At 41.2% G+C, this 12,567-nt stretch overlaps 1 protein-coding gene across 1 annotated transcript in view; it reads right to left on the bottom strand.

Moving 5' to 3' along the window:
• LOC310870452 (contactin-associated protein-like 2) overlaps positions 1–12,567 on the bottom strand; it is a 53,581-nt gene that overhangs the window by 36,804 nt on the left and 4,210 nt on the right. The window contains exons 2-5 of the mRNA XM_083781681.1: positions 3,195–3,305; positions 2,435–2,628; positions 1,271–1,418; positions 254–457 (exon numbers count right to left, since the gene is read on the bottom strand). Of these exons, the coding sequence (XP_083637807.1) occupies positions 254–457; positions 1,271–1,418; positions 2,435–2,628; positions 3,195–3,305 (657 nt within the window). The remainder of the gene's footprint in view (positions 1–253; positions 458–1,270; positions 1,419–2,434; positions 2,629–3,194; positions 3,306–12,567) is intronic.

Below are 12,567 nucleotides of genomic sequence, written 5' to 3'. Positions count from 1 at the left end.
GTCACTGCACGCACACTGCACATCAGGGACTGTTGTTTGAATAGGAATGGGCTCTACGCCCTCCCGGTGGGGGCTCCTCATTGGCAGGTGTGTCAGTAGGATACAGCAGTAGTGACAACACACACATGTGTGGGAGTTATTATTTGGCACCAACGACTAAATTGGGGAGAAGCACACCAAAACAAGTGGGGGATCTTCACCTGAAAATGTTTGAGAACCACTGTTTCACTTTACTTCACACAAACTATAGTACCCAGGTTGATGCTGAGCTGCAGTCGCGCCCTGCGGAGCTCCAAGGAAATGTAATCTCCCTGCTGGCCCTCGCCATTGACCAGCACTCCATCTCCAGCTGTGGTCCTGAACTTCAACGAGATCACGTCCTTCTTGATCTTCATTTTCTTGCTCTTGAACTTGTAGGAGATAACACTGTGACCATCGAAATTGATCACATCTGACCCTGGAGCATGGGAAAGAGAAGAGTGTTACCTTTAAAGATACCCCAAAGCTTTGGAATGGCAAGCAAAATTGGTGTCGTCCGTTCAACCATTTCCTAAAGTATCCTTGTTTTGACTTGTTTTATTTTAATTGGTTCTAACGTTTCCTTTTATTGGACTAATTATGCATCCTCTGTGCTTTTTAGATATGCTCTGGGTATATATTTGGAACTGCCTGTGCAATGTTGTTGCAGCATTTCTGTCAAAGAAGAAATTCTCTTCTTATATTTCACTGTGTGCTCTGCAATCGTGCGGTCAGTCCCTTATTCTATTGATATGCTTCCCTTGATTTAAATGCATTTTCATTACTAATGCATAAATAAATAGATGAATCCTCAGATTGTTAACAGCTACTGGTACTGGATGTCACAAAACTGACTTAACTATAAGTCTTGTTCATGTGAATTGCATGTTGTTAATCCTCAGTCTTCATTAGGTCATAGTACTAGTACATAAAGCCTGGCTTTTTAGCCCTTGTACTCCTTTCTATTGCTTGCCTGCAATGTATGTGTACAAGGGACTTATTCCATTGCATTCAGGATAAAACCACCTGCCAAATGCACAAAGTTAATGGATGGATAACATCAATCAGTTTTTAGCACATTAACCAACAATAGGTCACATATTCCCTGATCACACCAACTGACACGCTCAACGTCTGGTTTATAAAGCCTGAGTAATATGGTTATGCGTTTTGTTGCACACTGACACCGGTGCGCATGGGAAGTATAAATCAAAGAAGAAAACACCACACCTACAGTAATGCATCAACTCACAGTATGAGCAGCCGTATATTTCCACTCGAAGGCCAATGCGTCCCTCCTCGCTCCACTCCAGGGGTATAAAGCGAATGAAGCGGGCTAGGATGGGGTGTTGCAGCTCGTAGTGCATCACACTCTCACTGTTGGTGTTCCCTTGAAAAGACTGAAAGATAACACAAGAAATGTGTTAGAAATATCACTAGCCTACATAGTTTCATCCCGCATTGTACAGTCTCCATTTCTCTTCTCTTTTCTTTTCTTTTCTTCTCTTCTCTAATTTACTTTTTGGCTGAGGTGTTGTAAAACACTCTCACACACCTTGACCGAATGTCAGTATTTGCACCAACAGCATGTTATACAATATTTCAATTTCACTGTACCATTCAATCCGTTATTTTCAATTAACCTATCCCACACCGGCGGTGTCCGATGCGCACTGGCGCGCGTTCACGCCACTGTTCTATTTTCCAGGCGTTACCTTGCGCGTCGCTGCGCACCCGCTGCACAGACTGTGTGTGTTGGGCTTTACGATTCACAATTTTGCTTTTGCGAAGAGACGTCTGGGGAAGAAGATCTTTTCTTTTTAGTTCACTTGACATCCCACCTACCAGTATGTGCATGGTTTCACAACAAAAACAAGACAACGACACAGTTGGCATAGCTGATTCTTTGTTTGTGCAGGCACTTGGGGACAATTTTCTGAATTGGAATATGTGATGTTCAATATCCAGCCTCTATCAGTGTGTCACACACTGATAGAGGCTGGATAGGAGAAATAAATTAAATAAACTTTGATCCTGCCATTGTGCGTGTCGACCCTTCACTTGTGATTGTTTGTCTTCTGAGAACAACGCACCAGAAGAGTGAGCGGTGGGAACAAAAAGCGTTTGTTTATGATTTTCATGCCGCCATATTTAGGTTACTAAATATTGCAACATGAAAAAATCTAACATATCCCAATTAAAATAGTTCTGGAGTGAGAGTTAATTTAACCTGAAAGTAATGAGCCATGTGAGGCAATGCCTTACAACGACTTTGGAACAGCTACGGGGTTCGTAGGCACTCGGCTCTGCTTAGCCGTTATAAGTCTCTGCCAAATCACAGCCTCTTGGGGCTTGTTTGCTTTATTTTATCACTTTGTGATTACAGTAGATTAAATCACATCAGATGACATCATACCCAGATGTTTCCGTCCTGTAGATAAGGCCTCCAGTTCCTGCCCGTGTCGCTGTAAAGCAGACGGTACTGGCTCGTCCAATCGGTGCTGCTGTATCGGCCCTGTGTCGCCACCGCCACCACCTGCTTCCTGGAACCAAGGTCCACCTGTAGCCACTGGTAGCGGTCCATGTCCAAGGGTGACCAGCCCCCTGCACCTGGACGATGTCGTAGGTGAAATTATGACCACTTTGTAAGAACCCTTCTTCACACAACATCCTATACTGATGACGATTCTAATTGAGTCATATAGTTAGATTACTAAGCCACCCATACACTCACTGACTTCATCTCACAAATAATATAGCTTTATATGTTTGTATAATGATATGCTTATTATGCTTATTATCTATTACCTCTGATCAATGCTCATCCAACATCCTTTGGCATATTATTTGTTGGACATTTAGTGGAAATATCACGTGATAAATCATATTTTCATTGGTGAGAGTTTACACACACATGCACACACAGAACTACAGCTAAGGGCCGATTCATACTCCTATTTTACAGCTGTTTCGGCGCTGTAGTGCCGAAATTCTCAGTAGCACCGAAGAGCCGACTTTAGGACGGTACCCCCCCCCCCCCCCCCCCGAACCTCAAATGACGTCACATTGTAGGCACTACAGAGCCGAACTGACTTTTATTCGGCTCTAAAATAGGACTATGAATCGGCCCTAAGACTGACACACATGTACACTATGTGAAAACAACAGATAAATACCTCCCCTCCTGTTGAGTTTGGCATAACCAGCTCCATAACTTCCACCATACAATGTTGAGGCGATGAATGAGCTGTAGGGCAGAGGGGTGGCTAGGCTTTCCTCACATTTACCTAGACAGAGAAGGGGAAGAGCAGAACGATTGTATTGTGAAATAGGTAACCACATCTTAAACCCTCGAAACTTAAGTTAAGAACCACATGTGTGTGTGTGTGTGTGTGTGTGTGTGTGTGTCAATTGTTATGGCGTGACATGTGCAAGATGTTGTGCGATGGAACTTTAACAAAAAGCCTAATGCTTAGAATTTTTTACTTCATGGACAGAAAATGTTGGGCAAATCAAATATTTTTGCAGTCAAATGAGCTTTATTTCATGGACATTGATTGTATCCATGAACTTGTGTTTCATAACAAGAGAGCAAAAGTAAATCCATATTTACTCACAACCCATAGAAATGGGTTCGCGACCCAAAATGGTTCCCAACCCATTGTATGCATGGGAAACGCTATAAGATGGGACTGAGTGAAGCACATGAATTTGAAGGGCCACATGAAGCCATGCCGTTATTAGACCCCAGCTGGTTTACACTGATTGGGTGGCCTGTTTAAAAGGTCATATTCTCTATGATGACATGTTCTACAGCTGCTGCTATTTGCAAGACCACCTCAGCCTCTACCTGCTTTGGTTCTATCCATCTCCCTATGCACCCTGAAGAGGAGTAAATAAATCCTTGTGGGGGATTACGCTATGCATGCAAAGCTCCCTGTAACGGTTAAAACAGCATGCAAATGTGTTCTGTGGATCAAATAACAGGGAACAGCATGCCCACTCTGATAAATTACGACCATACTGCTATTGAATGACTACAACTACATTCAGATTTCAGATGATGGAACGATGGTTAATGGATATTTGAGCCAGAAAGAGTCAAGAGAAATCAACCATTCCTTTATATTTTGCCTATCTGAAGCTGTTGGGATGCTATAAGCGAGTTCTGCTGATGGTAGATAAAGCTCTGAATTTTCATTTTATCTAATGACCTGAATGATTCCTGACAGACTTTCTAGTCAACATTCTCCAAATGTTTCATCTAACAGGATACTTGCAGACTGGCTGCATTATGACACACCACACCATATTGTAATCTTAATATAAATACAGCTGGACTATTGAAGGATATTGTGCTGCCTTGAACTATATATACATATTTTGATCAAGTTGTCATAGGACTGTGTCACAGTGACAGTACAGTTGACTTTTCTGTAACTGAGCAACAATTAAGCTGCAAGAAGCTGTGAAAGACTGACCATGTCCAGTATTGTTGAGTTCAACAGCTCTGACAGAACACACACAGACACGCACGCACGCACACACAGATTGGTTGAATAAGGTGCTGAGTGGAGGTTGAATGGGAACAGCCTGTTCTGCCTGCCTGAACACACACACACACACACACACACACACACACACACACACACACACACACACACACACACACACACACACAAGGTGTCACCACCCAGTACATCTGTCCACGCACAAGTAGGTTTAGCAGCAGCTTATTTTGTTCAGTGGTGTGAGAGCATTGAATGGCATGCTGTGTGATCTTGCACGAACAGGGAGTGGAATTTTTAACTCGTCTGTTTTTAATTTGTCTAGTGTATGTTTGTTTTTGTTAAATGTGTCGGAGCCATCCGAATCTCTGCAACCAACCAACCAACCAGCCAGCCAGCCAGCCAACAATTTCTGTATAAACGAGCTTGTACATTGGCCATTTTCAAAAACACTTACATTTTGGGGGAAATGCACAAAGAATGCACAAAAAAAATGCACTTTGCAATTTTGAATACTTGAGTATTTACCTTTTCCATCACTAACCAACCAACCAACCAAGCTGACAGACAGTGAGAACCCCCTACAGTTTGAACTACTGCTCTGGCCATATTGACACAGCACAAGACCATGCTGTTAATAATGACTGTGTATGGGAGGGGCGTGTGTGTGTGTGTGTGTGTGTGTGTGTGTGTGTGTGTGTGTGTGTGTGTGTGTGTGTGTGTGTGTGTGTGTGTGTGTGTGTGTGTGTGTGTGTGTGTGTGTGTGTGTGTGTGTGTGTGTGTGTGTGTGTGTGTGTGCGCGCTCGCGCCCTGCTGTGTGCCACAGTCCTTATTCATGGGCCGACCAACAATAAAATTAATGGATATCTTATACAGTCCACTATGCAGCTCCATGCATTAGTAAAGGTCTTCTATAACAATAACTAGAATTTCGCGGGCCTGCGGCCCGCTCATCCTAGCGCCATTCGGAAGAAGGCAATAGCGGGAGGTCGATGGGAGTGCTGTACTGTACCCCTTTGTACTGTACTGCACTCCTTAGTATTGCACTGTACTGTAATGTTGTCCTCTGTACTGTACTGTACTGAACTGTACCTTACTGTACTTCTTTGTTCTGTACTGTATTGTACTATACTTCTTTGTACTGTACTGTACTGTACTGTACTGTACTGTACTGTACTGTACTGTACTGTACTGTACTGTACTGTACTGTACTGTACTGTACTGTACTGTACTGTACTGTACTGTACTGTACTGTACTGTACTGTTGTTATTAGTGTTGTTATTGTTGTTGTTGTTGTTCTTCTTCTTATAATGATTATTATTGTAAATGAGTGAGTTTACAGAGAAGCTTATTGTTATTATTATTATTATTATGATTATTAGTATTGTTATTGTGATTATTACATGGATTATTGTTGTGATGTGAGCTTGTTTGTAAATGAGTGAGTTTACAGGTGACCATGTATGATACGACATGGGTACACCTTTTAGCTCACATGTTTTCACTTGTATATATAGATTGTGAGAAAGGGATAAAGAACTACACACATCAAATGCTGCAATTTATCAATCAACGGCACTGCCAAAATTGCCAAATCTAAAAAATATATATTTTATTATTGACATTTTTACCAACAAATAAATAGGCTAGTTACAGTAGCTAAGCTGCCCACTTAAGCACCCTGACCACGCCCAGCACAACACCCCTGGCTAGTTACAGTAGCTGCCCACTTAAGCACCTTGACCACTGCAACAATGACATTATCACCCCACCCCAAGGATGGCCTATAGGTGAGGAATGTTGTTTTTCCAGTTCTAGATGGGAGATCATTAAGATGCTGCTGCATCCTGTATTAATATGCATCCTTACTTCCTTCCTTTCAAGCAAGGGAATTTAATTGAATGCCTGGAAATGTACCATTGTTTTGTCTGTAACTATAGAGTTTTTTCCACTTTTGATCTAAGGGGGCAAAGAGGTTGATTTAGTTGGGCAAACACCCCTTTACCCCACCATGGCGCCGGGCCTGCAAATCCAAAAGTAGTGTGAATATTTCCACAGCCTAATAACTAAAGGATAAACTATCAGTCTTCTCCGAAATCTGTCAATCTTTGTCAACTCAGCACGTGTAGTGGGGTGTGGTAGAGGACATCTCCCTGAACACGTGGGTATGTCCCAATAGTTGCCTCACGGAGGCCTCTTTTGTCCAGTGTCCACTTTATAAAGTCCATGCACTCTAGTGAATAGCATTTATCCATTTAGATAACTTTTTTATGTTATTTAATTACTTATTTTTACACAGAAACATAATGTGTCTTTACAATAACTGTAATGTAATAATAATACTAATAATGTAATGTAATAATTATTTAATTAACAAATTAAATTACCTTATTTTATTCTGAAGGCAACTGGATGTCTTAAAATTGCTAGCTCTCAAACAGGAAGTTCTAAATTTGCTCATTAGACGGAGCCAACTCGCAGGCAGTGCCTCAGCCCAGATTCAAGAGGATCGGTACAGGATTCTATAGGTCACCAATTTTGGCGTGACACACGGCTTCCACATTTAGCTTCATTCTGGGTGAAATTGTCATTCAAAAAACAAAAAAATCGCTCGAAATTGTTATTCACAATGACATTGAGTTGAGGTGTTTGTGTTTTTAGGGTAATTGTTGCATAAGCGTTATTTCGATTCCCGTGAACCGGGCCATCTCCCTCCCCTCCCTCTCCCCTGTGTGTGAAGCAGCTAGCATGGAAGCTGTATGGATTATGGAACCTTTCCCTCCGATTGTACACAACCATGCCGTTATCCACGCGTCCATCCGATAGCTTTTAATGTAAATGTCCCATCCACTGAGCAAAAGCGATATAAGCGCCTTCTTCATTCATTTGATTAATTTGGGTGTGAGCTTTCTTTCTGACGGAGCTGCTGCTCGAGTCGCTGTGTGTGTGTGTGTGTGTGTGCGCCAATTCCTCTCCTTCCGGGTTTCTGTTCTCCTGCGGACTTGGAGAGGGAGATCAGATGACATAGAGTAGTAGCCAATTAGAAGACGGGATAGTAGTTGCCAGGTTCGCAAATTGTAAACGAGTCGTAGTTTGTTGGCATTTGAATGGCCACGACATTAAGGGGTAAGAAACCATCCCGGTCGCGTGGTTCATGTAACGCGTGTGTCACTGTGAAGGACTGGCCCCATTAAGTGAACGCAGTTGGCGTAAGTAGCCAGGTTCGCGAATTGTAGTGTGTTGGCATTTGAATGGCCACGACATTAAGGGGTAAGAAACCATCCCGGTCGCGTGGTTCATGTAACGCGTGTGTCACTGTGAAGGACTGGCCCCATTAAGTGAACGCAGTTGGCGTAAAAAGACGTCAACATGACGATTTTGACGTAGGCTGTTGAGCTTGCGCAATAATGTGTTATTTCATATAAATGGGTACTGTACTGTAAATATGACAGTTGTATGAATGCAAAGTAGTGGTTGATGTCTGGACAGGCACCCTGGTTTTGTGCATGGTGAGATGTGTGCAAACGGTGTGGTTTGGTAGGAGAAGACGGACAAAGGATGTGGTGATGCGCTGTCTATTAGTGTGGCAGGATGTCAAAGAAATGTTTGACTGTAGTCTAGAAGGTTAGGAATTTGTCTTTTTTTACAGACATATTAAAACATTATGGCAAGATGATGATACAAGTTCACAATTAAACACGCATAACTGTCAGCCATCTGCTAAATCTTTCTATTTTAAATTACCTGCTAAATTGTAATGGATGGCAATAGTACTTGATCCTGATTGTAATTTGACATGTGTTTGGTTTAATGGTGTGTGTGTGTGTGTGTGTGTGTGTGTGTGTGTGTGTGTGTGTGTGTGTGTGTGGTGCATTCTAGGTTCGTCTTTGTCTGGGTCTGGGACATGTCCATCAAGCAATGGACACAAAGGGAGTCCCTGAAGACTTGGGGAGGGGGAAGGGCCACTGCGTGCATGTGTGTTGGTGTGTGCGTGGGGTGGGTATAGTCAATGGGTAGCCCATGCCTGTCTGTGACACACGCGTTGACAAATCACAGGGGCAGGTGTCCCGCATACTAATGAGTTTCCTCATTTGCCTAACAAAAAAACCCCAGCAAATCCAGCGTCACAAGCTCACAGACACACTAGAAGATGTGATCATTACATGCTTATTGCGTCTTATTATTCATCAAGCTGCCCAACTGCTGATCAATATCTGTTCAACACCATCTATCCTTTCACGGCTGCTTCTCTATAATGTCTCATATCGTTGCTGTCGGGTGGAAACCTTGTATGTCGAAAACGGTTACTTTTCAGGGAATGGAAAAAAAGAACCTGTGTTCAAATGGATCCAATGTAGAACTATTATTATAATTATTTATTGTTATTGTTATTATTGTGTCAGAAGCTCTTAATACTTTTCATTGGTTAAATATTGATAAAACCTACAATTGATAACATCATTTTTTATAAAACCTGCACAGATAGAATTTTCACTTGCAGTTTTTGGTCAAAAGTAGCAAGCATGTACAAGCCTTATGTGAGCTTGTAGATCGGCTATTTTTGTTACTCTTGTGTGACACGGTAGTAGGATGAAGTATGGCATTCATTTATAAAAAAGGAAAAAAAAGTTAAATATGGAGATACCAGGTTTCTGCCTGGCAGCAACAAAATATATCCCCTTTTGATCTTTCTAGGACCACAGGGGGAGCTCATGGCAAGAAGGCAGGTTTGAGAACAATTAGATTATATGACTACGTTGGAAAAATCCAATCGCTTACAAGTCTGAGCCGATAAGAAGCCTTTAACAAGGTTCAAGGCTTCTTATTGTCACACACAGACAGAGAATAAGTAGAATCATTGCAAGCAGTACAATTATTGTACCTCCAGCCTCTTCTTCAACAGTGTGTGTGACTATGACAATACAAACAAGATAAGATCAAATAATAATTTAAGATCAAATAGTAACAAGAATATGAATAGAAATATGAATTAATGAGTTATTTAACTTTAGCCTCTGTTTAGAGATAACAATATATCCAATATACCCATCATTTCCCTCTATATCAGTAATAGTGTTGTGGTGTTTACCTGCAGACAAAATTATTATTGACCTCACGCTGTAATTTATTCACCGTTTTTCCCCCCTTTCTACCAAAACAAACGCCAAAATACAGTGAGAGGCCAATGTGTTTCTGCAGGTACAGTATATAAACACCGCCTATAACTCCACTGGCTGGAAATTTATTTCTGTTGTTGTTATGTAAACACAGAGCAAATAGCAGAATGGCAAGACAAATAGTCTTACATTTATTGTTTTCAATTTGTTTGTTTTCATTTTGTCAAACTCAGTTTTGAAAATCAACGGGTTCCGACACATCAGGAAGGCGATATTGATGGCAAGCGACGGGAGTCTCCTGCCGACAAGCTCCTGACGCTTTCAAACTGGCCGACTGTGCTGTCTGGAGCTGCCTTTAAAAATGGGTAGGCATAATAAGCTTTGGCTTCAGCCTACACCTTTTCGGTGTCACCTTTATGTAAACACAACTGAAGTAGTTAGCCATGTAATTGTAAAGCACCAAAATAAATCATTCATTCATTCATAGCCAAATATCAATTCAAAAACAAAAGGAAAATGCTGTTCTGAATGTTACTTGTGTTGGACACGTTTTTGAAATGGAACTGCATGACTTTTGCCAGTAGCCTTATTTTCGAAGTGGACCAGATCAGCTTTTATTATTGGAGAGTTCAACATGCACACTCTCAAGACGGGGTCTTATAGCAGCATGGCTCCCGTGTGGATCTCAGCAGTGGTGAGAAGTACTTCCATTTCCACCACTGGCTCTCAGACTTCATGTGGCCAGCTATAGTCTATATGGTGTCAGTCGTCCACGACGTATCTATGATCTATGCCTCCAATTTTAGGCAGAGTTTCAGCCCCCCGCCAACTTCCATTATGAAGTTGAAGTTAAATATTTAATAAGAATATAAATCACGTGAGGGAGGGGGTGGCATGACAAATTTGGCGCTGATCGGTTCAGCCGTTTGCGAGATTAGCCTGGCACACACACACAACGCATGCTCACGCACACGCACACGTACACGTACACGTCGTAAACGTACACGCACACGCACACTCACACGCAAATCCTCCTCTACAGCTGTTTATAGTTCTGGGAGAGAATCCCCTAGATAAAAACATTCCCCCCCAAAAAACAGCATGCTTCCACACACCCCATTATTTATTAAGGATCTTAATCAGGAGGACATAAAGAACACACGCATTGAGCTGACCTATAATAATATATATCTATATAATACAGTCACTTATGCCAGATATGATTTCCCTGACATAAAAACACATTTTGAGTAGAAAGTAGTTACTTTCTCTGTACTCACGACTCGTCATGACAACAATCAGGGGAAAGGGGAAAGTTAAATATTTAGGCCTGTATAGACTATACAGAATATCAATCAACTTCCACCCAAACTCTCGGTCTCTGCACTCCTTTCTTTTGCCTTAAAAGCACATAATTGACCATGCTGAAAGGTCAGCTTTACAAGTTTAATCGATTCACGTAAAACTCACCTTCTAACCACTTATATATACTTTATCATACGATGATGTTGCGCATTGGAAATAGCCAATCTAAAAGATCACAACAAATCACATTGTGAGCTCGTAGATCTGATATTTTTGACAAAAGTTGAAAATGTTGGAAATGTTTTGGCATGCTCAAAATAAGTACACCAGATTGAAAATAATAATATTATTTGTACGATGGGAGGGTGGGAGACGAAGACAAAGAGAGAGAGATTCTGCAGCCTTGCATGAACGTGTCCTGTGACTGTGAGGTGAGGTTGAATATCTATTCATGTCTCCAGGGGTCAGGCCAGAGGCAGTGTGGGAGGTCATAGTTCAAAGTCTTGATTGCTATTTCGCTGGTTGACGTGTCAAGACAAAACGAGCTCAAATGATGCTCCTCTATATAGGATTAAAATGTGTTATTGGTGCTGAAGGTGTGCTTTATGTATTTCATAAAGATTATTTGACAGTCAAGTGGCCAGCGGTTACAGGATGAACCACATTATCTTATACCATGTTAAATCAGCTGCATTACATGCACTTATTAACCCATTAAGTTGCTATATCAGTGGTTCTCAAATGTCAAATGTATTTGCCGGGCACCCCCCCATCCCATCTCAAAATATTTTGTTCTAGGGACCCCCCAGAAGCAGTTAAAAATGTTCACTTTAAAAATATAATGTATATATATTCAACGATTTGCACACTGTTTCACGACTGTTCATAGGGTGACACGCTATGAGCGTGTAGATCTGCTTTTTTGAATAGCCAAAGTATGCTAAATGCTAAAGTGTGCTATATCTATATCTAGATTCTAAAATGTAATGGTTTGTAATATGGACTAATATGTACACTGGTGTTGTTTGTATGTCTGTCTGTGTTACACTGAGTTTAATGAACACAGCGGGTATCACCTAATTACTGCATGTGAACATGTTTTCAGATAGTCAATAGCTAGGGGGCAGTTAGCGTAGCCATTAGGTGTCATGACAATAGGCAAAATCCTCAGTGTTAATATAGTTGATGATATAGTGTACAAATACAAATCTAACTAGATCTTGTGGATTTAATGGTGTAGACTATAGAGTGTAGACTATATGGTGCAGTGTTTGGTGTAAAAGTGTGACATCTCCAATGATTTCTTTCTACAGGTACAGTGAAATGTAAATGTGATAAGGTCTGTGATACTGTGCAACATAAACATAACGTTAACAATAATAAAGCTAATGTAATAACAAGACATATGCCCAAGAATTGCTATAGCAGCAATAGCAATATCAACACGATAAAAAGGCGGTATTACCATGCATAAAGAAACCCGAATATAGACTTTTCAGGAAATAAAAAAACATTTTTAAAACAACACAATACTGCCTCATCAAAGTTTGTCATGGTCAGATACTTGAATGTGTCCTTGCTGCCAAGTTAGGAGGTTTTGATGTCATACAAAGCCTTT

The sequence above is a fragment of the Protomyctophum parallelum genome (genome assembly GCF_964188405.1).
Source record: "Protomyctophum parallelum genome assembly, chromosome: 14".
In the NCBI taxonomy this organism is placed as follows: domain Eukaryota; kingdom Metazoa; phylum Chordata; class Actinopteri; order Myctophiformes; family Myctophidae; genus Protomyctophum; species Protomyctophum parallelum.
The sequence above is the reverse complement of the archived record's forward strand: the minus strand, read 5'-3'. Positions and strand labels throughout refer to the sequence as shown.